Below are 27,830 nucleotides of genomic sequence, written 5' to 3'. Positions count from 1 at the left end.
ATAAGTTGTTTGAATATAAAATGTTGTAAAACGTTTCTCAAAGCGTGAAATGTAAAATGTCTCGTCTTGTCAAAAACACAAAGATATAAAGGGAGAAAGAAACATGAACATAATCAGATTCAGAGGCTGGACCGCTGCAGTGACTCCTTGTAAACTCCAGCCAGGCTAGCTGTTTCCCCCCGTTTCCAGTCTTTATGCTAAGCTAAGCTAACCTGCTGCAGGATGTAGCATACAGATATGAGAGTGGTATCAATCTTGTCGTCTAAAGTCCCCAAATTTTCCCGGTTTCCCTTCCTTTGAAATAGATTTGAAACTGTTTATTCCTCCCTGGAAGAGTCTCATGAGCTGATTAATCACACTGTTGGCCGGGTACAGAAAGACGGGTAAGAAGGACGATGAGAGGAATATAAGTTCAAGGATGAAGGTCATTAAAGGGAAAGTATTTAGAGACTGTTGGGACATGAAAGCAGAAGCAGATCAAAATGAGTTGGTAAAGTTGTAAACGCTCCGTGTGCGAGAGGTAAATGTAGGACAGGAAGTCGGGGGAAGGAGAGATGGAGAAGATTCAATTATATCTGCTAGACTGGTTCAGTTTGTGACACCAGCTGTTGTGTTCAACCAGCCACCTCGGGCAGCAGCGCCGCTAATAGCCTGATCATCTCCCTCTCTCTCTCTCTCTCTCTCTCTCTCTCTCTCTCTCTCTCTCTCTCTCTGTCCTTGTGGCCAGCTGCAGCAGATGGGTGCAGTGAGCCGTGACCCTCAGCCACCCCCAGACCCACCGACCTGGGGGACCTCGCTAACCGCACACACACACACACACACACACACACACACACACACACACACACACACACACTCAGACACACAAGCATGCATGTACTGTAAACATGATGCACACAGATATGCATATTACCTTTCTCACGCTTTCACCTCAGACACGCGTGATGTTTAAACAATATCAAACGACAACCATACATTTATTGATTTACCTCCTATTTGTTTTGTTCCCTTTAAAATACATATTTAGGAAGTTATTGTTCATCTTCTTTCATATTTAGTCTCTTATTTCTGTCTCAGACATCCTCTTCTTTAGCCTGAGGAGGGAAACAGGCGTGCATGTCGTTCTGTTTTTTTTCTTAGGATAAATTAGTCAATAAGTTTTCATAGTTTGAAGTTATTCTTTGAATGAGTTTCAGGGTAATTTATCAAAAAGTAATCAACTGATCCTCTGTGAGGGGATCGTAAACGGATACGGAGGAGCTGATGAAACATTTTTAATCGGTGAGACTCGGGCCAATCCTCAGCCGATCGTTTTTATACCTGATACCGAACGCTGAGTCAGAATTAGGACTTAAAACATTCAGATAGAATGCATCTCTAATTTAAAGAGTCCACCGATAAATGCAAACTAGCTTGTGTTAAATAATTTCCCAAAGAGAACATGAAGAACAAATTTATTGAAGGTTAATTATGCCCTTCTCTGCAGCAGTTCGCAGAGTGTGCATGTGTCGAATTATTCACGGGATGCTACGGCAACAATTTCAGATCATTTCTTCAAGTTTGAGGAAACTTCAGCAATAATTATCTGAGCTGTGAGAACACAAAGAAGACTGTCTGTGAGTCTGTGGCAGACGTCCAAGCTCCAGTCTCTGCTGCGGGGCGTATCTCTAACTATGCAAAGTTTTTCTCCTCACTGACCCAAAACTTCGATGTAGAACTTGACCTTTAACCTTCCTCTCCCCCCAGTGATTCCTCACCTGGCTCTTGTTGGCAGCCACCTTTGCGAACAGAGCTTGGGACACTTTGGCTCTCTTCATCTCCTGCTGAATCTCATCGTAGATGCCTGATGTGATGTTGACCAGCGAGTCCAGCTTCAGCGGGAGGTCAGCGGTCGGCCCGCTCGGCTTCGGCTGCAGGAGAGGATGACGTGATACACAGTGAGTGAATGACGTCTCTTTGAATGGTTACATTTAAGAGGAGACTCCATCAGATAAGTTGGGACGACAGGAAATGCCATAAAGGCACGACGTCTTTCGCTAAGTGACTCGGATGTGTTCTACAGAAGAAGAGATTTATCCACAGAGCATCTCCTTGTGTTTACATGTGAGGTTTGATGTTATCAGCTGATGATCAGGCCGCGTCGTGCTGCGTTCGCTGCTCGAGCATCAGCTGCACATCTGCAGCGCACGTCTCCACATGACTTTTGTTTGCAGATCAAAGTCATTAAGTCCTCCTCTTTTGTCTTTCTGTGTTGTTTCTGTTTGAGCGAACATGTATGGCTCTGCGAGCGCTTGTATACACAGCGTTTGAAGACAAGTACGGACCAGCTAGCTTACATTCCCTCAGTGTAAACGATGCTGAGATAATTTTACATAGACATAATAAGAATACGGTGAATGGCCATTTGCCCTGACATCACAGAGAGCTCCTTATCACCGAATTGTTCTGTGCAGATGGAAACAAATGCTGTGTAATGTGCTTTATGTTTACAATGTGCTGCTCTGCTGGCTTTGAAGCTGCTCTGCATTATAAACAGGATTTGTTTAAGATGAAAAATAGTTTGGCAGACGGAACATGACGTGCTGCAGCCGACTCTGTGGGGGCAGAGATCTCAGATAACTCACCGAGTTGGAGATCTTAGTCTTGTTCTTCCAGATGGAGGCCCAGGTATCAGGGGTTATCTGGTCATCCAAGCTCCTCTCCCACACTTTCTACGCACACACACAAACACACACACACGCACGGCACGTTATAATCAAGTGTTTGCATCACACAAATCTTTCCTGACGTGGCTCTGCGGCCCTGATGAATGCAACCACTCTGAAATTTAAGAAACACGAGAGTGAAACCAACAAAGATGGGAAGTAAACAAGTCGAAATACGTCCTTACTTTACTTTAAGAGTTTCAGGTGTATCTTCTTTACTCGGGTGACATTTTAACACTGACATCTCAAAGGCTCGTTACTGTAGCTTTAATACATTTAAAGGAAATTATCAACCATTCGTATTTTGCATTTTTGTGTGCTGCCTTCCAAACATCAACACCGACGACGACTTAAATGGACAATAACATGCAGAAGGGTAACAAAAGGTAACACGAAGAAAAGGAGGTAAAACACGACCAGGCCGAAAAAGAGAAGGAGCGTGGAGAAGAGGAGTGAATGTGAGGTGAGCAACGGGGAGAACTCGGAGCCACATGGATGAAAGTGAAGCAGCCAAGTTGGCCGACAAGCAGCAGCAAGACATGGTTGTTCTTTGATTTGAAGTTCACATATTCGGCTCCAAATATGAGGTTAGCTTCAGTTAGCTTAGCACAGACACAGCTGCTAGAAATGTCCTGCTGCACGTTGCACTTTTACTGCAGGACACGAGTAAACGCTTCTGACTAACCTGTGACAGGCGTGGAGCTCCGGGGTTGGACGAGTTGGAGGCAGGAAGGCCGACCGTCGGGTTCATGGTGCGCTCTCTCTCCTCCTGGTAGATCCGGTCTCTCTCGCTCTCGGGCAGGTTGAGGAAGTTCTGCATGGCTTTCAGATTCACCAGCAGAGACTGAGACGCCGTGCGAGGGTCCTCCTCTTTACGCAGGATCTCTGACAGCAAGCCCTGGATGATGAAGGGACATGGAGACACATTAACAACGTACAGTTAACTGCCTTTGTTTTGAGTACTTGTTTTAACTCTTATACTCTGTTACGTCGTGTAAATTATAGCAAATGCCAGATCACTTAGGGTGAGTAAAAGTGCTGAAAATGCGCTTCATTTGCTGCTGAAAAACTGGTTGAGTTCAGTTTTAAAATGACGCTCTTTAAAACAAACACAGTACAACATCCAGTATTAGCATTTAAGGTGTCTTACACAAAGACAACCACTTACATGAAGACACACTCGCACTAAAACACACCTGGCCTCTATATCTACGAGCCTCCTCCCATTACACCGATCTAATGGGGCGTGTGGTAACCAGTTTAGCACAGCCTGAATGCATCAGGTGTTTGTGCCGCTGCGAGGGCGGAGGAGACTCAATGACCCAGTGAGATACCCTGCTATGCTTCCGCTAATCCCACTGAAAGTACAGCCATGTGGGTGACCGCAGAATCAGCCAAACCCTGTGTGAAAAATTACCATCTATCAGTGACGTCAATTCCAATTTATTCCTATCACATACGGCAATTAACTCCTCTCAGCGGATGTTTGGAGCTGGATATATGACCTGTTTAGTCTGAGAATATTCAGGAGCTCATAAGTAACGATGGATGTAATTTCCTCCTACATCAGTCTGAAGCTTCGCTCTCCCTCCCTGACGTCAGCTTTGGGGAAGCTACTTTGAAAGCCGTACTTAGCAAGCAATAACAAACTCATCTCACATATCCCCTTACTCCTCCTCTCCCTCTGCTCTGATCTGCCTCCACACTTCCCCTCCTGACTCCTCCCCCCGGTGACCACGGTCGTCCTGTTTTCCTACCTGTGTGCGGTTGAAAGCCACACGGGCGAACACGGCCTGGGAGACACTAGCTCTCTTCAGCTCGTCTCTGACCTGCTGGTAGATCTCAGATGAGACTTCGGCGGCCGACGGGTTGCTCCCGGGATGGTCGCCGACGCCTTTGGATGAACCCCGGGGGATGGGCGGGTGGTTGAGGAACTGCTGGTTGAGGGCTTGTGGGTGCTGATGGGCCAGAAGGCGGCCAACAGCTAGCTGCTGGTTGATGAGGTGGGCCATAGCGAGCTGTTGGCGGACCATCTGTGGGGTGAGTTGGGGGGAGAGAATCCCACCTGGACCCAGCAGGGGCTGAAGGGCACCAGGCAGTGGTGGCGGGGGAGGGGGAGGCACCTGGCCTGTTCGGAGAGGAGGGCTGTGGTGGAGGGGGCCGTGAGGTGAGGGCTGCTGGGGAGGAGGAGGCTGCTGAGGAGGCTGGGAGGGCGCCTGAGGGTCTCCTGATCCCGCCTTGAGAAGGGGACTGCCAGCGCCCAGGTGGCTGAGCTGGGCCAGGCCGGCCAGGTGAGGAGGGGGCCTCTGGCCCAGGACGCAGAAGTCGGCCATGTTGTCTCTCTCTACTGTAGAGAAGAAGGGACCGTCAGGGGGGTCAAACAAACACCTTTAAATCAACACAGTGTCAGAAACATCAATCAGATTCTTACTTTTGATGTCAGAAGCTTCTCGTCCAGACCACATCTTCTCCAGGTAATCCACTGCTCAACCAAACAGACAGACAGTCAGAGGGGAAGGCCATGATATATACGATATATATACATACGAACAATCAATACAAACAAGTTCTATAGATTTTTATAAACAAACATACGAATGCAGAATCTGTTTTTTGGTTGAAGTTTTCTAGCACTGGAAGAGATCTGTTTTCATTTGTATTCTGAGTATTGGCCAAATGTGTCTGAGCAGACTTTATGAAGTGAAAGAGTCCTTGTAGAGAGAGAAGGAGCTGAAACGCAACAATGCAAAACCGAAGCCAGTCGCCTTTTTAAAAATCCAAACAAACATTTATCTGCCGGTCTGGTCGAAGACATCCCCTCTCAACTCGACTCTTAAATCCTTTTTGTTTGGTTCCAACTGATGAGCAAAGGAAAGAAAAGCAACTCGGCCTGGATAATAATTATCTGGATATCTGCTGGATACACCTGAAGCTACGAAATATCGTGTGTCAGCCCAGAGAGATAAATTGTCATAGGAAGAGTCAGTGTGCACCAATTTGATGCCAAACTTGAGCCAGAAATCTGCAGATGGTTTGAACTTGAGTTCAGAGCGATTTGTTCTGTTTCTAAGGTTAAGACGGAACTTTGATTAAAACATTGTTTGTTGTCAGCAGTTGGCTCCACCATCACCCCGTCCTCTCCCTGTGCCTCGTCCTACAACCCCTCCTTCTGTTCAGGCGTGTATTTAATGTGATGATTATAGTGTAACTTCTCAGGACTGGGACATGCTGGTGTTATTGACGGGATGATCTAGACGAGATGCGTTGTGGTCGTTACGGATGATTTGTTTGAGAAAAAAATCGGTTGTTAATCAGTAGAAAAAGTGATGGAAGGGGTTAACAGAAGTCCTGTCACTGATCCCTGCAGCTTTTGTTTGATTTATAGTCCGGAGAAATTATATGAATGCAACAAATGTGATCAAGCTAGTACATCCCCCACGGCTAACTGTGTTTACATTCTTTTATTTACCTTATAATATAGAAATATTCTTTAGTTCATCCACCACTAGTGAACTGAATCATGAAGGACACTTATGGTTCTTCTGGTGTTTATACTTGTCCACTGGTGTGACTGTACCCTTGGTAATCACACCACCAAAACGTGAGTTGGCTTTATTGTCCACTAAGTTCAGATCTTCTGGCTCCTGGCGCCTGAAACTGAGCGGCTCATGTCTGAGTTTAAACTTCATGGGGAAGCTTACAGGCTAAGCAGCTAGCTAAAAGTTAGCGCCAGGCACAGTTTACTTCATAGTTCTAAGTGGACCAATCACAGCTGTTTCAGTCCACCTGTTAACATTTCCGGGGAGCTAAGTGTTTGGGACCTTCTTTACTTCCTTGGCTCAATGGATCTGTAAAGACCAAATGATGACCATGGTATCTTAGAAGACACCGTAGTCTCACGATGTAGTTTCATTTTTATTAAAGACGTAGCTAAGTCTGTATGTGCTCTGGATCTTTAGCAATGCGGAAGCCTCTTGACACTAAGCTATACAGCTAGCTTCGTTAGCGGTTTTATTGAAAGGTAAAAAAAAGTGACACTTCTCAGATGGTTTCATGAGTATATTTTTTAGATGTAAAGCCTTTAAATAATTCCAACAAAGTCAGCTCACCTTTGATTTTCTTATACTTCTTGTACCAGCGACCGAACTCCTGGCACTTGGCCGTGGAGACGTTGGCATAGTAGGAACTATTCACTATGGAGGAAATCATACTCTGGGGGGGAGAGAGAGGGGAGAGATAATTAATAACCAACATGATATGAAATGCTTACACTCACGCAACAACCACATGGCATGCTCACGTAAACACACACACACACTCACAATAGGAACAGACAAACATTAATCATGATTGGAAGCCACCCATGGAAACTCGAGCCAGTGCAGCGCAGAGAGGGAATCTCCAGCCACACACACATATGCTTGCAATTGATGCTGCGATCAACACCCCCACCAGAGCTCCATTTAAACACACACACACGCACGTACACATAAATCTCACACAGCAGTTATAATGAGACAGGAGAGAGGGCGAAACATGCAGCTGGGGAGTTTAACATGATTGAGGAGACAGTGCTTAATTTTGTGGGGTGGAGTTTGATTAAAATGTTACAATAATCAATACAATGCTTGTAGGATGAAGCCTGGATTTCTTATTGCCTAAATGTACGTCATGAGGGACTGATTAGCCTCAACATGTGACTGTCTAGTTTGTGTCAGAGAGATCCTAAAGACTACATATTTCATTTATAAGCAGTCTGATGAGGACTTTATGATGCTGATGTAAAGCTGAGGTTCAGGCCAGCCTGTTTACAGTACAGAAGCTTGTTCATTTTCCCTACGCTTCAAAATATGACTCTGTGGGCACCGAGCTAGCATGCTCCTCTAGCTTACTGTCTTGAAGGTCCGCTGAAGTCAGGTGAGGGTGAATAAAGAGCACCAAAGTCTGCTTTTGGTGGCGGTAGGGGGCAATGGATGTGTCAGACAACCCTTGGAATTTCATCCAGGAGACTGCGTTTGTTTCCCTTGTAAAATAAAACGTCTGTGTTGACATCTTTTTAAGTTAACTTACAATAGTTACGTAACGTACGTAGGTCACTCTTTCGTTAGTTAGGCTCGTTATTTTTACATTAGTACCTAAAAATACCTACGTTAGTTTAGCTGAAGTCACACAACGCATGTTGGTTAGTTTTAAACACATAACGTGCTTACGCTAGTTTCACGTTAAGCTAGTTTTACAATCTTTACGTAACAATGCCGAACATTAGTTTGACAGTGTTCACATAACATTTGTTGGTTAGTTTTTACGTCACATAACATGTATGATAATTTTATGTACGCTATTTAACAAAAGGAAGTTAGTTTCACAATCGTCACATAACAATGCCTAACATTAGCTTTACGTTAGTAACATATTTCGGTTAGTTTTAAGTTAATCTCATTACTAAGGTAAGTTAGTTTTACAAAGGCTAACATTACTTTTGCATTGGTCACATAACATACGTACGTTAATTTCATCGTAGTCACATAACGTTAGCACGTTGTTACATACAATCTTTAGCACTTATTGAAATCCAAACCATGATCTCTCTCCGAAACATAACCAGGTCGTTTAAGCCAAACAGACTGCGACTAACGTTAACGTCGAGTTAATTATTGTTGCACGTCGAAAAATCATAATGTGTGAAAGGTTTGTCAGGAAGCTTTATTTTGAAAGTCTTACCAGGCCGGTGCTTATTTATGATAAGTAACTTGACTGCTTTATTTTGATTGTTAAACCAGTATTTGAAGCGAGTCATATTTTGAAGCCTCGGGCCACAGACCAAGCTGACGTATTTGACGAGTTGGGAGTGAGACTGCGTCGTTGATTAACATGATTAACTATACGTGTTGTTGTGTAGCAGTAGGTGGTTGTTACCTGTGACAGAGGACACTCTTTGGCCAGAGTGCTTTGGTTCATTTCCTTCAGCAGCTCTTTGAGAGCGTTCCTGACGGTCGCGTGGTTCCACTGTTCGCAGGGCAGATCCTCCAACTTTGAAAAACTACAACCAGACAAAACAACACACGAGGTACATCTTCAGGTCAGTAAGTGGAGGCACAAAAGGACGGAGCATACACTTTATAGAAAAATAGTTGATGTTAAGTTTGATACCTCTCTCAAGCCTCGACACGATAAATATGAAGTTACAGCCAATGTGTGTTAGCCTAGCTTAGCATAAAGACTGGAAAATGAGAAGAAAAGCTAGCTTGGTCTTAGCAAAACGTGTTTACTTTTTACTCTCAGTGTAATAGCTAAAATTGTATACACTTGCTACGTCCCAAAAAACCAAACAAATGTACAATAACGACGTCGGCACTTTTGTCCCTGCAGCACAACAAGGACGAGAACAGCCACTTAGAAATGAATCGGTTTCATTAAACCTGTGTATATTTCCAGACCAGATATGGCTGGCTGTACTTTTTTATTTTCCACAGACATAAGTGTGGTTTCAATCTTCTCATCTTACCCTCACTTCCCAGTAAAGTTAAACTTCTCCTTTAACACAGAAATTAACCCTTAACTTCGGCGATCTTCAGACTTCTTTTATTAATCTTTTCCTCAAACCCCCACTTCCTGTATCGACCTATCTTTCCACAATCTCCTCGTTTTTATGTCATTTTAACCTCAAATAAATCAGCGTGACTCTGCGCGAGCCGAAGCTCCCTCTTTTCCATGGATACACACACAAACACGTAAACAAACCTGGCTGGTTCGTGCCAAGACAATAACAATAATAACCCTGTCATCTGGAGTTTATCTGCTTTTATCCGTCCATCAGGATCCTGCTTCACTTATTCTGAGGAACTAAGAGTTCCTGGCAGACGGACGCTCCCTGACGGAGACAGATAATAGATAAATCCCCACCGGGCTGCTTAACTAGAGCTTTAGCGTTTCAATATTTCTGCTCTAAAATTTGACAGATATGCTGAATTCTTTGAGTGCAATTATCTGCAGTGACATCAGCTGCCCAGCGGGCCGAGCGCCTGACTCAGAGCGACCGCAGAAAGTCATAAAATACGGATGTGCAGTCTTTGAGACGATGTTTGTCACTTTCAAGGGAGGAGATCGTTTCTAGATGTCTGAAATTTAACGACCTGTGACCTCTGACCTTTGTAGCTGGATGCGTAGTGTGACCATGTGGTAGACCTCCATCAGCATGTCAGCGACTGTAGCTTCAGGTGCGTCAGTCAGGAAGTGGATGGGCAGAGGGTTCCACCTGCCCACCTTGATGATACCTGGACAGAGATTTCTTTGTTTTAGGGTTTTTTTTACGTTAAACAAAATTAAAGATAATTAAAATGTGACAAAGCAAAAAAAAGAAATAAGGTTAAAGAGTCTGTGAGAGTCTGTGAGCTCTTCCAGGTCTGTAAAATAAGCCTGGATGCTACAACAAACTCCCACAGTAGGTTAGTCCTGCTGGCATGAGAGAGTTATCCCATCAAAGACACATCTGTAGGGATTCAGGTCCAAGTTATTTGAGGCAGATTTCAAGTTTAATTTAGCACCTCTCACAATCACCACCTTGTTAAATAAGGAACATTCAGACAGCTTGAGGGGCGTAAAACACTCCCTAAATATTATTATATTCAGCATCTATTTTATTATGGATGTACTTTCTTCTTTCCAGCCTGCAGATCACATCCTGCCTTTTCCATCTCTGATTCAGGATTTCACATCTTTTCTTCTCTTCTCCTGTTTCGCTCTTTAGCATGAAATCTTTCTGACAAACACGTGTTTATTTACTGAATCCAGCTCTGATTGTCCAACCCTGCCTCTAGGAAATTATTACAACATTGTTTTAAACGAAGGAATAAGTCGGTGGTCAGAGTGGATTGTTGGTTCTAAGACGCAGGACTCTTGCTCAGGAGACTGCAGCATCATTTCTGGTTCTTATTAATGACTGTTTTTAAAGATATTTCAAACGTCCTACACTTTGACAGAGACACTCTGAGTCATCTTTACGGAGCCGGCTGAGTCATCAGATGTAAATCTCTCCTGCTGGGTTTAAACAAACGTTGAATATCTTTAAATGAAAAAAAGGACAAAAAGGCAAACACACGTTTGCACTTCACCTACTCGTTCACCTACACACACACTGAGAGGTTTTCATGGGGACTGGCTGGAGCTGTGAAAACTAAACAAAGCTAATCGCATTACTATCCTCCAAATGAGATCCAGACGGGTCCTGAGAAGTCTCCCTCGCTCTCTTCCCCTCCCCCCTCATATCTTCTTTTCTTCTTCCTTTTCTTCATATTTCTCTGTTTCTGTTCTCCTCCTCTGTGTTTATATCTCAGTTATATCTTTGATTCCAGTCAGGACCGAGCTGTGTTCTTCATTATCTGCTCGTACAGGGAGGGGCGGGGGGGGATCATCATTTAATCCACTATGAACAGAACGGACCCCTCAGGGCGGGAAGAACCCCCGAGGAGCCTCAGACCACCGTGACGAAGTTTAAGAACCCAAACCGAACCGGATAGTTTGATTATGACAGCAGCAGTAGTCAGATCGACTTCCTCTGGGCCGCCTATTTTTCAAAATAAAAGCTTAGTTTTCTGTCTTTATAAAGTATGCAACATCACAATTATGCAATTTGTTTGAATCTTTACATGTAAATGGAATTTTAAGCAATGGCTCACATGTTGCTTTAGACTTTAGACATTTCATAAACTCACATGAAACAGGCAAATATTTTTTTTGTGGATATTTTGCACTTTACATTTTTGTATTTGCATGAAAAACATAAATTTCACATGTAAAATCAGAAGAGCTGCAAAGAGTGTTCAATTAATTTTCAACTACTGAAATAATCTTTGACTATTTTGATAATATTTGCATCAATTTGAGTAAATTTATGAGAAAAATGCAGCTTCTTTTTTTCACATCTTTTAAAGATAACTCTTTACGTTGAAGAAAAACATTAGATTTTTGGCTTTTGGAAACACCAAAAAAGAAATTCACGAATCCACAAAATAATCAACAATAAAAAGGCCAAATTATTTCACACATGACGGCGTGAACTTCAATCACAGGCGACTTTTGTTTGTTTCTTTAAATGGTAAAAATAACTAACTCAGAGCGTTCTGAAGAGATGGAATAAAACACCGAGCCCATCCTCCTCCTTTCTTCCCCTCTCTGTCTCTCTCTCTTCCACACACACAAAGAAACTGTTTTTTTCCGCTGAACATCTCCAGCATGCAGCATCTGAGGAAAATAAGCCATAACAATCTCGCTAATGCCAAGTTGGGTGGAAGCAAACGCGTGAATAAGCAGACAAACACAAACTCACAGAGGACACATGACAGCACACAGAGAGGCGGACATGTTCCAGCTCGCATGCAAGCACACACACACACACACACACACACACACACACGCACACACACACACACTGACACGCTCACAGTGTGATGGTAAATGCATTAATAATTGATCCATCATTTTTTGGTGTGCTGTTCAATGCTCTGCTTCTCGTCCACATTTAAAAGTAGAAATCATTGTTCCCATTTCCACATTAAAATTCCACCTCCCACAGACGCGCTTTCATGTGGCCGGCTGGTGGCTTGGCTCATGTCTGAGTGTGCTCATCCGCACAAACACACACACACACACACTTATGTCTCCGCTCATCAACACTCACACAGGCCTGCACGCATGGATGCCTGCACCCACACACACACACACACACACACAGTTATCCCATTGTCCCGTGCTAGAATAAGTCCTAATGGTCGCAGCAGCCTGCACACGCATGCAGGGCTCTTTCCAAACTGGTTCCAGGTTCCACCCCTGGAACACACCGAGGGAAACCCCATACGTCTGACTCACCCCTGTCACCCATCGCTGCTCCCTGAGGAGATGCTGTCATGCTGTCATTCCAGGGAGGGCTCCTCTCCGCTGAAACGCTTCTGACATGCTCGACTTAAACGGCAGCGAAGAGCCGAGTTTGAGGCTCATTAGTGACTCAGGACATTTACTCAACTTTACTTAAGATACTTTAAACATTTCCTCTTAAGCAAAAAAGTGCAGCGACTTTCAGTGCAGCGACAGCTTCCTGTGTACTGTGCACACTAACTCAGGAGAAGGCTGAGCAGTAACTTACATCAATACAGCAGCTAAAGCTTGGGACAACAGAGGGCTGAGGACAAAGAAACACGGTGATGTTTCTGCAGACTTTTGTTACAGTTAAGGTGATTAAAATGTGTCAGAAAGGAAGAAATGTTGCAGCATAAAATCTATATGAAATAACAGGACTAGATTCTCTGAGATGTTTGGTGTAATCTGACGACTAAAAGGAAATACGGGGAGGCCAGAGAGGGGGATGACATGCAGCAAAGGGCCGAGGGCGGGAGTCAAACCTGCGCGCGATGTGTGGAGGACTGTAGCCTCTGCACATGGAGCACCTGCTCAACACCAACTGAGCTGAACCAGCATCTTAGGTTTGACTTTCTTTGCATTATTAGACCATAAAATCCAGCTAAAGCTAAAAAAAAAAAAAAACGGATGAAGTTGCTCAATTTGGTAAAAATTATCAAAGAGATTTCACACTTTAAAAATAGCTGAAAAACACACACTTTTAGTCACCATTTAATATCCCTAATGAACATGAAATCTTGTGTTTCTGGCCTTATCTTAACTTGTTAGCAAAGCGTGACGTTCCCAGTGGATCCAAGCAGCCTGGAAGTTTTTAGTTTTTTTTGCAAGAATCATCTGATATTTCTTGTGCAAGACAGGCGACCAAATTAAAACCCACTTTTTTCTTCAACAGAATCACAGATTTCTCTAAACAACGTGTGTTGCATCGGTCAGACGTTTGATAAACCAGAAATATCCTGAACTAAAGAGTGACTTAAAAGAAGGTTCAGAGTCAGCATTAGGTGGATATACACTAGCAGGAAGTGGAAACCCGAAAGAACGTCTGAATCATAGCTGCATTAATGAACACAGATGTTCGAGTAAGCCTTAAATAAATAACTGGAGCAGGAAATGTCAGGACACCCTGCAGGAGAGACGACGATCCGTGAAGGCCCGAACTGAGAAGTCCAGTAAACAGCAGTGACCCTTTGTGGCCTGTTAGACGTGGCACTGCAACAATGCTCTCTCTCTCTCCCTCTCCCTCTCTCTCTCTCTCGCTCGCTCACTGACCACTGTTAACCGTTCACCGAGCAAAGCCGTAAAGTACAGGTCTGCTCCCATCCATTCTATAAAAGCCTTCAGACCCTTATAATTGAAATAAACAATATCTCCCAGTTAATTACTGGGCTGAGCTAATTAAAGAAAGGCCGTGGTCCTCGGCGGGGACTTTAAATACACCGCTGGGACGCAAGAATGCAGGACACAATTCAAACAGGGAGAAAATAGCCGGGACTCTGTGTAATTTTGGTCGTGGACCGCAGGGGAAAAAATGTATAATTTAAGCCAGAAATTATTCATTTAACATAAACGCTTGTTTTAAAAAACAAAAAGTATTCATTTGAGAGGAGCCGGGGGGAAGGGCGTGTGTGTGCGCGCGTGTGTGTGTTTTGTCTGTGATACTGCATGACTACTCGGGATTGTCAGTGAACTTTAGCATGGGCACAGACATCCCAGCACGGGTTAAATAGAGTTTACAAGCGTGTGAGTGTGTTCAAGTCCTGCCTCGGACGTTTTGTTTGTGATGTCCCGTTTGGTCTCGCCTTTGAAGCCCCTGCTGCGGTGCCTTTTTAGAGAGGGGGAGTGCATTGATGTGGACAGGGGACCGATGTGGCTCGCTGTTTTCCATACACACTGATGAGACAGGCAGAGAGAGAGGGAGAGAGAGAGGGAGAGAGAGAGCGAGAGACCTCCCCTGATGTTTGGCAAAAACTGAGGCTAAAAGTGCTACTAATGGCATTCATCTGCAGACCGAGCAAACACTCCCCTTACTGTTTTAGTGCTCTATTTTAGGCCGTCACTGCTGGATGATGTGCATCTGTGTGTTGTTTATTACTCTAACAGGCCGTTAATGGCTGTTCTAAATCTTACAACCCAAAGGAGACAGAAGATCTGCTGCTTGCTGATAAAATGCAGTCATGAAGGAAATATTACAGGATATTTAATATTAAGAGGAGGACTGCGTCACTTCTGTCTCAAGGCTTCTCTAAATCAAAACAACAGGCAGTTTGCTGACATCGGGAGGTATGCTGCTGATGAAAATCTATCTGGTGTGACTCTATGTTCACAAATGAGCTATTATAACACTAACACTACAGTCATTGAACTTTCCATAAGCGTGAATATCTGCTTCAGACCATCACAAGACACGGCAAGGCCACAAGGACACTCAGCCGATCTCTGTGTTAGAAAAATGTACGGAAATGCTCAAATCGGATTTCTTTTTTACCCTCTGAAGATGGATGAACAAATGAAACACACTCCCTCTTAAAGTCACAACAACACGCTCCTTTGCAGCACATCAGTCAAACAGCAGCATGGCGGTAATAAAATCGGCCTCACTGCTTCTCTTGGCTTCTCTTATTTACATGGACGTAGCCAGGCGAGCTACTTCCTGTGGTTTTACAGTCTTTATGCTAAGCAAAGCTAAGCTAACTGGATGTAGCTTCTTTTTGAGTGTACAATTCAGAAGTTATATCCAACCTCTCATGAAGATCCTTGCGAGAAAGCAAACAACGGTTTGATAGTGATATACTTTAGCAAAGACATTAGTTTCTAGCTAACGGTAATGCTAGCTAGGATTGGGTTGAAGGTGAACGTTAGCCGTTGTCTAACGGTGGCTAATACTGATGTTGTTTAAACTTCAGACCGACGTCCCTCTGGATTTTACAGTTCACTGTCTTTGCAGCTGCTGATCAATCAGGAAACCACCTGAGCGTGACCTTTACATTAAAAGGCTGCCGTGTAGGTGTGGTTTATTTTGGCTTCAAAACTAAAACTAAAACACATGAACACATTAAAGCTTCCGGAAAGTTAAACTGCATAAATATATGATCAGATATAAAGTCTCATTAAGCTTCCACATATATCTGAGTGAATGAAACAAACAGCTGATTTTGCCGTTAAGACCGTTTCTCAAGGCTGTGTGGGCATGGCCGAACACGTTTTGATTGACATTTACTAGGCCCCACCCACAATGAGGCCGTCAGAGTCCGAATCAGTGGAGGGAACAGAAGCCCTGAAATCTGAACGTTTTCATGTTATTTTATTAATGAGTCGTGAGTTACAAAATGCTTTGCTAACTGTATCATAGTTAGCAGTTAGCATACATATGCTACGTTAGCTATGAATATGTTATACTATATATAACATATAGGGCCATTGTAAAAATAAATTAATTATTTAAAATCTTAGCCGGAGAAGAAGAGTTATATTTGAGCCTCGACCCCCCAAAAAGCAGGTTGGGGTTCACGGCCCCCTCCCTCTGATCCACCTGCGTCTCTTCTCTGCTGCTCACACAGGTGTGCATGCCGGGTTACCATCACACAGTTACCCTACGACCTCATGACGGAGACTGAGAGGAAACAAACCTGCATTACAGACAAATATAAAGAAAACTACTTTAAACACGTCTGAAAACACAATTTTCCTCCAACATTTTTTACCAAATTTACGGCTGAAATTTCGTAACTCTTCCGTTGACTTGTCCTTTTATTTTACAGAACTAAACTCCCTCCAACGACGCTCAACACCCGCCGCCAAAATCAACGACCGGTACTAAACTCCTCCATCAAACACAGCTGATGCAATCAACACTCAGGGCTAACTCTGGTTGCAAATAGCCATACAGCGCTATGTTACTATTCTCTCTGATTGGTTTGTTTGTTGCATAATAACCACGCCCAACACAAGCCCGATATCAGGAACGTTTGCTGAAACTGAAAGACAATATTTTGTAGTATATCTTGATGCTGTCAGACGCTTATTATTGCTCTCATCAGACCCTGAATCCACAGTGAGAAGGTTATTGTGAACTCGGGTTCCAGCTGCTTTAAGAGAAAGCAGAGAGGTGGAGGTCAAGAGTACACGCTGCGTTTCAGGTGGGCTGGAGGCCTGATAAGAGCTGCTGGCCTTGAGGCAGTAAAGGGATTACCTGTGACTGTGTTTATGGGATGTGGAGAGCACACACACACTAACACACACATGCACACTCATAGTGCTGCAGCAGTAATTCGAAAGAGACCTGGTGGATCACACACACATACACACACACACACACACACAAACACTGCAGCCAGATCTCTAACAGATGGGGATCTCCCACCGTCTTCGCTCTGTTGCGATACTCGTGTTGTTCACTGTTGTTTCCAGTTTATATCGATGTGAAGCAACTTCCCCAGATGGCATTTTCTGCATAGTTGAGAAAAGACAGCAGTAAATGACACTGTCCTGCTGCAGATGACTACCATGTGTGCGACAATAAATTACAGAGTTTTTCTTTTCCTCTGCTTCATAAACATTCTCACACGTACTGTACACACACACACACGCGCACACACACACACACACACACACACACGCACACACACACACACACACACACACACAGTGTATTTTGGTCTTGCGGAGACATTCCTGTCCGGCTCTTTGTTGTCGTGTCTTTAATGACTTTTACAGGCTCTGTCTGTGTCTTAGTTGTGTTTTTCAAACATTCTTGTCCTTATTGCGGCTCTGACAGTTTGGTGTCGGCTCTAAATAGACGACCTCACATCCAGTTTGGTTCTCAGGACGCCGATCAGAGCGAGAGATCATTTTTGTTTTGACCCTGAGCTGCTCGATGTTTAATTCTGAGTCAGAAGCACCAGAGTTTACACAGCAGCGGGTGGAAATAATGACTGTTATTAATGGCCGCCATGAAACCCTCCTCATACTCACAAAAGCTTTACCTAAGATATTTAAATGCAGTATGGATCCAGGGTTTGAAGAGTACTGTTTATGTACGTTCCTCTGCTAGTTTAAAGTCGGTTATCTGCACAGCTGTGGATTCATCATTGTTGCAAATAACATGTTTTCTGTGGTGTCACTTCTTATACAAACAGGCCTGTCACCACTGCAGAGTCCACTGGCATGCATTTTCCATCTGAAGACTTTTGTTTGAGTTTTATGTGTTTAGTTTGGCTGAATGTGCCATCGATGCTTCTCCTAGCTGCCTTACGTTCTTCCTTTGCTTTCCTTCTTCTAACTTCCAGGTGGAAACAACTTTCATCATTTTGTCTAAAGAGAAGATCACATCTGCCTTCCTGAGGTAGCTGTATGCTGAATGTTATAGCATGTTATTAATGGCAAAGCTAACGAACAAGCACAAACAGATCGAGAGGTAGCTAATCTTAGCTAATCTAACACATTAAAGCAAAGGTTTGAAATTTTGGGAAGTTAAATAGCAATATCATACCACTCCTGTCTCAGCAGGAAGTTAGCTTAGCTTAGCATAAAGACTCTAACCGATAGGGAAAGCTAGCCTGGCTCTGTTTGACAGTAACAGAAGCTAATTATTAGCTCCAATAAAGCTCCAAACTTCTGCCGACTTCTGCCAGTCTTTATGCTAAATGCTAAGCTAAGATAACTGGCCGCAGGCTGTAGCTTCATATTTGAGGTACAAATGTTCCCTCAGGAAGAGCCAATGAGCCGTTTCCCAAAATGTCCATTCCTGACTCTTCCTTAAAGAATGCAGAGACGGATTAACAAGCCCGATCCTGAGGTCAGCTCTATTTGCAACAACATGAGACTTCATAAATCAGGAGTCCAGCTCGGTCTGAGGCTCCTCACAGCTCTTAATGTGGCTACAAGACTTTCTTACAAACTCTGTCTGCTCTCAGATCTTTGCACCTGATCAGAGGCGCTCTTAAATATTAATTCAGATATGTTTTAGTTTTGTGTTTCCTCATAAGGTTTGAACTGTGTGCAGCTTATTCTGTCTGAAAATGGACAGAATGAAGGTATACAGGTGCTGCAGTGTCTCTGACTGACCGTGGGCCTGTGCGGCTGAGCTGTGGGAGTATCCGAGCGCCAGCAGGGCCGTCTCCACCAGCTGAGAGAAGAGGATATCTTTCCTGACCAGGACAAACTCTGCGTGCTCCTCTCTGCCGTCACATCCGTCTGTCTGCATCCCTCCGTCTGACTGCTCCACCACGCAGAAGACTGGAATCATCAGACCTGCGGGAGGAGGAGAAGATGATTTTAACAGGTGTGATCTCAGGTGGAGAGCTTTTCAAGGTTTCATCACTTTATGAGTGAAATGTATTCCTAAAGCGTCTGTAACAGAGCTGCTCACACTTTATCTAACTGCCTATTAGATAGGACGCCATAATAATGACAGATATGCAAATACTAAACAAATACAAAGACACGTGCTGACAGCAGCTGCTTCTTTCATTAGGCTTCTAATAACGGCTACAAATGGGAGCTACACAGGAAAACATGCTGGTGAATAAAATGTAAATGAAGGTGAAAATTCAGACCAGGTGAGAACCGAACCAGATCCTCAAGTGTCATGCATACAAACGCACACACACACACACACACACACACACACTTTTAGCAACCTTGACACACTGTGAAAGTCGTCGCGTGATTCTCTGAACCACTTCACAGCAGCACATGTGGAAGATAAACGTTGGGAACAATTAAATTTATGGTTGAATTCAGAGAAACGTTAAAGCAGCGGCGCAGACTCATGCTGCTGTCACCGCTTTGTTTCAGCGGGCCGGCTCTTTGTTTGTGGCCATCGAAACCTAAATGACTAAATTGGTCGTTGTCATTGACTTCAAAACGATTCATCTCGCTGCTTTCCCGAAACAGGAACAGAAATTATTCATATATTCATTCTCTGATCTGCAACAACGACGGCTGAGTCATATTCAACTCAAGAAACTGTTGCCTCGTGAGGAACACACTCCTTCAAACTTCCTCCTACATGGATTTGGGACTCATCATGCTGCATCTGACTTTTCTTCTGACAGACAACAGATAAAAACTCAGTTTAGGTAAAACAAATGATCAATGCCCTCCTCTCCCTCTGTTTAACCACAGCAGTGTTACAAAGTCTGCCATAGCCATGGACAATATTAATTCCTGATGGAGCGAGTTTCCAGTGTCTCACAGTGAAGCGACACCAACTTCAACATTTTAGCTGATCGTGAAAATTAATATCCAGGCCGTGTTTGTTAGAAAAACAAAAGAAATGGAGCCGAAGGAGACGAGAAATATTCCAAGATTAAAGTCATAAACTTGTGAGAAATAAAAACTGGTAAAATCGTGTTCATAGGAACCTTTTTGAGCCGTGACCCCCCCAAACAGCAGGTTGGGGTTCACGGCCCCCTCCCTCTGATTAACCTGTGTCTCTGCCCTGTTGGCTCTGCTGCTCACACAGGCATGCATGGCACGGAGCTCGGAGCAGATTCAGCCTTTCTGCACACAAGAAGCAGACTGAGCGACCCTCTGCTGCAGAAACACACGTTCACACATGACAGTTACCCTACGACCTCATGACAGCTCATGATGGCTACAGACAGGAAACAAACCTCCAAACTACTTTAAATTAGTGGTTTCAGTCGTTTTGTTTGGATGGAGGCTTAAACAACAAACAACCACCCCGAGGTCGTGACTGACGACTAGATTAAGAGCGTTCAGCGGGTCGGTGTCCAGAGAGATTCATGTGCATACATTTTGGAATTTTCGAATCTTTCTTGGAATCTGAACTTCTCCTTCGGCAACGTTTTGTTGTTTGATTTTACAGTGGCCCTAACCTGCTGTGGAAGAAAACTGTCACCTGACATAGGTATGAAAAAGGTATCCTTTTTTTTTTTTTCTTAGTGACTAAACAACAACGATGACGATACAATCCACGGACAGGCTTCGTTACTCCTCAGCAGAAACGCTCCATCGTGCCTCGACGTCGCCAACAGTGCATCAGTTAAGCTTTCCTCTGAAGCTCCATTAATGTGTGAATACATGAAAAACTAACGTTCTGGTTCACGACTGCAGATTTTAAAAATGGTGGCAAAACCAAAATGTTCGACCAATCAGAGATGTTCAGTGTTTTAAGCCCCGCCCCCAAAGTCCCTTGTGGACGATTTACCCTCGAGACGTTTGTGGTAAAATATTGTCTCTGGATCTTCATTAAGACCCTTCATTGGTAACAGCTCCTTCAAAGTTTCCCATCATGGTTCTGTAAGACCTGATTATGTTGCCCAGTGGCCACTCGTGGTATTGCAGCACACGTCTCCTTGCAGCCCAAAAGGCCGTTCCTCACAGCCAGTGTATAAAAGTGTTGACAGGTCACCTCATGGAGCCTTTAAGGGTCACTTGATCTTTTCTCTCCCACACTTTTGATCTGTGCCCTCTGTCACATGATCACAGCTCTACGATGTTAGATTAATAGCACAGCTGGACGTTACAGTCGATGGAAGCACTTGTTCCCGTCTGTATTTTCAGTTTCTGGTTACATTAAATATCCGACATCCTCCGTGTCCTTCTGGCTCCGTACTTTAATATCAACCTTCCTCTTCAATATCCGCCTTTTTCCTAAAAGGCTTTTGGTTTTGGGCCACCTGTCAACTGCCAATTAATTAGAGCTCTCTGAAGAAATGATGGACTGGGAGCATTAGGCAGCGTCCCAGCACTAATAATACAGGGCACGGATACCACACACACACACACACACACACACACACACACACTCCTCAGATCCATCCCACCCGTTGTTTTAATCAGTCAATTCCTATATTTCTATTTCCTCCTCATTAATCACTCCGCTCCCCGTCCTCCAGGCTCTCATGGAGTGAATTACACACCGGAGCCCCGTGCCAATTCAAGTAAGTGAATTTCCCCCAACAGGGAAATATAACTGTCAACACAGAGAGCTCCCTCCGACCAGCACGCTCTCTCTCTCTCTCTCTCTCCCTCTCTCTCTCTCTCTCTCTCTTCTACATCATTCTTTCTCCTATGTGGATCTATGTCTCTGTTTCTCTCTCCCCTTTTCTCCTCTCGCACTCTTGCTCCCTTCTCTCTCTCTCTCTCTCTCTCTCTCTCTCTTCTCTCCTATGTTTATCTCTCTTTCTATCCTCTTTCTTTCTTCCTCTCCCTCTCACCTCCCTCTCTCTGTCTCTCTCTACTCTATAGATGTAGATATATATATATAGACTGTATCATCTCTCTCCCTTTCCTTTTTCCCTCTCCCTCTCTCTCCCCCTCTCTCTCCCTCTCTATCTCTCCCTCTCTCTCCCTCTCTCTCCCCCTCTCTCTCTCCCTTCTCGCTCGCTCCCTGTATGATCTGATTTGGATGATGTGATGTTGCCTCAAACCTCTAATCCCTCTAATATGTATGGGGATGAGTGAACGGGGTATTAAAATAAGATGTGTGTGTCTATGTGTGTGTTTGTAAGTGTGTGTGTGTGGAGTGTAAGTGCGCGTGTGTGTGCAGTGTAAGTGTGTGTGTGTGTGTGTTTTGGCAGCGTTTCTTGGGTGTGTGTCACGGCGTAGAGAGTGTGTGAATGTGGACATATGGTGAGTGTGTGAGAACGTAAATGTGTGTGTTTGGGTTTGAATGCTGCTCTGCGTGTGTGTGTGTGTGTGTGTGTGTGTGTGTGTGTGTGGCCCCCTCCTCGTGGCAGCAGTGTGGTTTGGAGGAGACACGTCGAGTTTCCTGTCTTCAAAGACAACCCGTCATTATTACAGTCCAACCATCCGTTCAGCAGGAAACCCCTTCCTCCTTTCCTCCTTCCTCTCTCTCTGCGCCCCGCCCTCAGAGCCCCGTCACTTCTCTCACGCACACACTTCTTCTTCTACTGCTTACAGGCCTACTACTTCTTCTTCTCCTTCTCTTCTTCTTCTTCTTTGTCTTCTTCTACTACTTCTACTTCTTCTACTTATTCGACCACCTCTTCTTCTACTAATACAACTTCCTTTTCTAGTACTACTTGTTCTCTTAGTAAGTTCTTCTTCTACTGCTACTACCACTTGTTCTTTTACTTCTTTTTCATCTTCTTCTACTACTTCTACTATTATTTCATTTACTTCTTCTTCTTCTTCTTCCCTTCATTCATTTTCTCGCTGTAACAAATTGATTCTACCTCGTCTTATAGAACGATGATCACATGATCAATCTAAAATTACAAATAGTCTGCCTATACATTTTCATGCAACAGATAGAACCTCTTTAACCGTCCTGAATCCACCTAAAGTGTTATTTCCAAAAACTGTTTCTCTGCAGCCGAGCAGCGTTTTTATCAAGCAAAGATCCTGAAGTTTGCAGAAATATTCAGATATATTATTTCAGATTGATGCACAGGTGCAGCCATAAAATCAGTGCAAAAACGCCCTGGCATCCTGAAGTGTCCTCCTCATTAATCTTCTTTATTTTGAAATGTGAAAGTAACATTAAAGGAAAATGAAATAAGGGATAACCTGAGACATTTCTGCAAAACACACGGCACCACAAACATCACACAGAGGGATCAGTGCACACACACACACACACACACACACACACACACACACATGCACACACGTAATAAACAAGAAACAACTTTCACAATGAATGCGGGGATCGATAAGCCAGAGTGAGTTGTATAAATCTTGTTTATATGGAGCAATCTCCTTTATTTGGTGAGCCTGTGTTATACAGTTCCCTCCAGACTTATAGATTAACAGAAGCAGCTCGGCTTCTCCGGCGCGGCTGCCACGCGACGACTCAGCAGCAGCGAGCCAAACTGGGCTCAGGGTCGGGATGTGGCCGCTGCAGAGCCAACAGCTGAGTCTGTTCGCTGTGAGAGGGCTCACAACCCTGCGACACCGTGAGGACGTGATGTCAGGCAAATGTTTCTGTGTAGAGAAGGTTTTTTTTTTAGGGAGACACATCCCATTAAAAATGTCTTGCTAGTTTTTGTTAAAGCTCCTTTCTGTGCTCTACTTTTATACCAATATCTGGCACCTCAGATGATGGAAACATGTAGGAAATGTAATGTGAATATTTGTTTCATGCATGATTTGACGAAGATCCCAGTCACCTCATCACTCCACACAGATTCTAAGTTTTCGGGAAACGGTCGCATTTTGTTTAGCTTTGGGCACCAAACAGCTCCGACTGGTTCAGGGAAAGATCGCTGGTTGGATAAAATAATAAACCAATGTTGACTTTTGGTTCTGGCATCGTTCTAAACGTGGTGGAGACTGTCAATATGAATATGTGAGTCTGGAAGTCGTGCAGACTTTGTGCCATCGTTTATGAAAACATGTTGTGACCCTTTCACAAACTGCAGAGATGCTGGGTCGGATGTTTCTGTCTCTTCAGTCGCTTGTTTCATGTAATTCTCTTTCTGTTGCTTTGAACACATTTCTGCAGTTTGCTTTCATTGATGCAACTTTTCCACCTCGTGAAGGATCAAAACTTTTTTTCCTTTAAGATGTTTTTGTAACTTTTGTGCAAACTTGAAATGTGCATACAGCATTTGTATGGAAGCCCACCTACAGTAAGTCCCTCCCTTTATAATGAATCTCTTTATAGAAGAAATAATTTCAGCTCCTGTTGTCAGCCAGAGACCTGCACCACTTAAACATGTCTCTTACCTCCCAGGGGTCTCGGTGGGGCTCCGTTGTGGCGTATGCGTGGCCCGGTCGGGCTCCCGTTGAGCTCCAGTCGGCCCTTCTTCCCCGGCGGTGGGAGTCCGCTGAGGTCCGGGCTGCCTCCTCTCCGCTCAGGACTGTCCTGGGTGATGGGACTCTCCCCTCCTCGCTCCATCCTCCTCCACACCCCCAGAGGAGCTCCAGCCAGAGAGAACGAGTCTGAGAGAGGGTAAGGGGATAAACACGAGACAGGAAGGTGTCAGTATGTGTTGGAGATAGTCGAAGAGGCAGATATTGGGGAGAGTAATGAGAGTAAATGAACAGAGCTGCTTCCTCTGTGACTTAAAGCTCCTCTGTTGTTGTTGGAAAAATGATTTAAACACATGAGTGAGCCACACTGTTGCACCGGGTGACGTCTTCTTTCATTACAATAAACACACACTGTACGTTACTGTCACTCAGTCCCACGTCCACCCTCCTGCTGCCCCACATGCTCACTGGAGCACCAAATGAGGATTCATCCGCAGCTGAAAGTAGTCCCTAACAGATGCACATCTCCCTCCTGTGTGAGTAACATTTGTAACATACAGCTGGTTTAGGTTGTAGTTTAGACCTTTATGGATCCATATTTAAACATTTATGTCTTCGATGCTGAGCTTAAACAGAGGACGAATATGAAGAGGCGGTCCTGTTTAATGTGAGCTTCAGGCTGCACGCTCGTAGCCTGATTAGCTAGCTGTATATATGTTGACCTCACATGTTTACATTGATGCTTTTGTGTCACACAGACTCCTCACTGACTCGTCTACACATGGAAGCTGCTTTATTTGGTGTATGTTTCTGAGACGGGAGTTTAGCCTTTAATCAGGACTTTTAGTGTTCTTCTTCTACTAATCTATTTATCGATCATATTCTTTATGAATTGTGGGAAATTGTACTTTTCTAGCTCCATGTAAGATATTTCAGACCGCTGTAAAAAATAGCAGACTGATTTAAATGTTCTTTCCTGTTGCACGCTGAGAATGTGATTGGGCCGAACACATAAAGCAGCTTCCTTTTCAACATGTCGTCAGGTCGAGCTGCGAGCGTCACTTGTTGGTGGACGTGTCAATTGTTTGGACCTAAGTGATGCCCTTTATACAGGTGTAACTCCCCAGCTAGCAGGGAGCGTTCCCCTAACGCTATCTAACATCACCTACAAGTTCTAATTATGTTTGAAAAAACCTTTTAATCTAATATTCAAAGAACGTTTTCAGGATGTTTATCCTTTCAAATAAAGTTCTTGTAATGTTAAAACTTAAACTAAGACAAAACGTTTTAACGTCAACGTTCTGAAGATCTTTTCAGGATGTTATCGAGGCCGGGAACGTCAGATCGCCTTCTATAAGACATGTGCTCCATGTTCCATAAAAGCAAAGGTAGAACATGCTGACTGCAACATGCTGAGGATCTTTTCAGGATGTTAGTTCGGCCTGAACGATCAGAACGGGATTTATAAAACCTTCCTGAAATGTGATGTGAACATTCTCACTGCGACTTTCTGAAGATGTTTTCGGAGAACGTACGTCACATCGCACGTAACATTCTGAGAACAAAACATTTCCAGGTGGGTCAGGCATCTGTCCACAACCTTCAGTTGGTCATAAATGCTAATGCTAATGCTAACCTCCTGTATGCCTGAGGTTTGCTGGTTGTACCAAGAGCCCGACTCATGAGGCGATCCGGCTTTTGCAGTCCCAAACTCTGGAAGGACCTACCTGCTAAAATCCTCCTTAATCTGTCTGCGCTTTTAAATCTCTTCTTAAAACATCTTTTTATAAATACAGTTTTTTATTATTACAAAGGTTATTATAAGTGTTTGCTTTCTCCTCTATAGCATGTGATAGTGGACCATATCCAACGCAGCGTCTTGGACGCCTCATAACATCCCGTCAAAAAAAGACGGGCTCTGTTGTGAGTCTGATGAATAGCAGCGCCTGAAAGTATTTTTAAAAACTCAAGAAGTGTCAAACATGATGGAAAAAGAGCTGCAGGAAAAAGAGAGGGTGGTATTGTTTGTTTGTTTAATATGTATGAGCCCCTTTACATCCTCACATACTTGGCTGTAACCCCTGCACATGCACACACACGCTGATGAGAGTGTGTGTGCCTGGTGGGCTCACTGTCCCCTGATAACAGAGCATCAGCCAAACGTCTAATACGGGGTAATGTCATTAGAAACGCTGCCAGACCAGACACAGGACACGAGCCAACGTATCAAAGAGCCGCCAGCTCGCTCGGGCCAAATGGACTCCCTTTATTTACACACGAGCCCCCGGACGACGACTGCCAGCGTGTGTGACCCTCAGAGAGGAGAGAAGCACGGGGGGAGTTTCTATCAGAGGATGGAAATCGAGTCAGAGAGCAGAAATCAGAGCGGAAAAACACTGAGAGTCTGCTGAGTGACAGAAAGTCAGCAGAACGAATGAGGGAGAAACCGTGCTTATTGTTCGTCTGCGGCTTGATTAAGAAATTCAGCCCCACTTTTTAATATTTCTGCAGCTCTTACGGCTCCAGCTGTCGCAACTCTGAACAAAAGACAATGTTGGTGTGGTAATATTCCTCCTCCTCCTCCTTCTCTTTCTTTCTCCCCCTCTTCTCTCTACCTTCTATACCACCCCTCGTTCTTACACAACAACACAGCTGAAAAACACCATCCACCACATAAACGCTCAATCTGAGACGTATTAAGAGCTCGGGCGAAATGTCAAAATGTACAATAAATTAAAAACATTAGCTTTGGCGTGATTAAAAAGTGTGGGAGGCAAACAGGCCAAAAATGTGAGTGGCAGAGTTTAATAAAAGTGGGTTCAAAAAAAAAAGACATGTTCAAAGAGCGAGCGATGGTAGCTGTAACTCACAATGTGCTGAGAAAAAGGGAGGCTTCCTAAATACATCTAACCACTAGCAATGTTGTAGCTTCAATAAAGAAGGGCTGAATGTCACAGAGCATTGAGAGGCTGATTCTGGCTGCAGATTACCGCCTGTGTGAGGCTGTGTGAGTATTCTTCAGCTCTTATTTTGAAATAATCCTGCCGAGACTCTTTATCTCGCTCAGGTCAGAACCTGTCGTAGCTCCCTGATGATCCCTATCACGACCCCGGCCTGCGACATCTCACCATCTAACCTGTGCTTTCATGCATGTGTACAAACACTGTGACAGAGTTTCCCAGCATCATCTAATCTCTGCACAAATATTCAAGATGCAGGATTACATTATTTGTTCCTAGAGGAAGTTCTTCTTGGAAATTATGGCTGCAACTTTTGGACAGACACAAAGTGCATACAAAGACATGCAGCGCTGCACAGCCTCCGTTTGTTTTATCTGATGATGTCCTGTTATGGTTTAAAATATATATAAATATATATGACTGGTGACCCGTAGGTGTGACTGTGAGCGTGAATGCTGTCAGCGACCTGTCCAGGTGTAACCCTGCCTTTCGTCCAATGACAGCTTCCATTTTGGTCACTGCTTGAAGATCAATACTCAGATCTGTCTCGGGACATCAGACTCGG

At 44.1% G+C, this 27,830-nt stretch overlaps 1 protein-coding gene across 3 annotated transcripts in view; it reads right to left on the bottom strand.

Annotated features, from left to right (window-relative positions):
- satb2 (SATB homeobox 2) overlaps positions 1-27,830 on the bottom strand; it is a 57,641-nt gene that overhangs the window by 18,984 nt on the left and 10,827 nt on the right. For 2 of the 3 annotated variants that reach the window (XM_069663183.1, XM_069663180.1), the window contains exons 2-11: positions 24,279-24,494; positions 18,681-18,866; positions 9,853-9,979; positions 8,622-8,745; positions 6,815-6,917; positions 5,137-5,187; positions 4,463-5,052; positions 3,391-3,603; positions 2,625-2,711; positions 1,758-1,910 (exon numbers count right to left, since the gene is read on the bottom strand). In XM_069663183.1, coding sequence (XP_069519284.1) covers positions 1,758-1,910; positions 2,625-2,711; positions 3,391-3,603; positions 4,463-5,052; positions 5,137-5,187; positions 6,815-6,917; positions 8,622-8,745; positions 9,853-9,979; positions 18,681-18,866; positions 24,279-24,450 — 1,806 coding nt within the window. In that variant the 5' untranslated portion in view covers positions 24,451-24,494. The remainder of the gene's footprint in view (positions 1-1,757; positions 1,911-2,624; positions 2,712-3,390; positions 3,604-4,462; positions 5,053-5,136; positions 5,188-6,814; positions 6,918-8,621; positions 8,746-9,852; positions 9,980-18,680; positions 18,867-24,278; positions 24,495-27,830) is intronic. The other variant, XM_069663181.1, reaches the window with a different exon arrangement.

This window comes from Semicossyphus pulcher, unplaced genomic scaffold (genome assembly GCF_022749685.1).
Source record: "Semicossyphus pulcher isolate SPU_LCO1_2020_fin unplaced genomic scaffold, fSemPul1.0.p SCAF_15, whole genome shotgun sequence".
NCBI classification, from domain to species: Eukaryota; Metazoa; Chordata; class Actinopteri; order Labriformes; family Labridae; genus Semicossyphus; species Semicossyphus pulcher.
The sequence above is the reverse complement of the archived record's forward strand: the minus strand, read 5'-3'. Positions and strand labels throughout refer to the sequence as shown.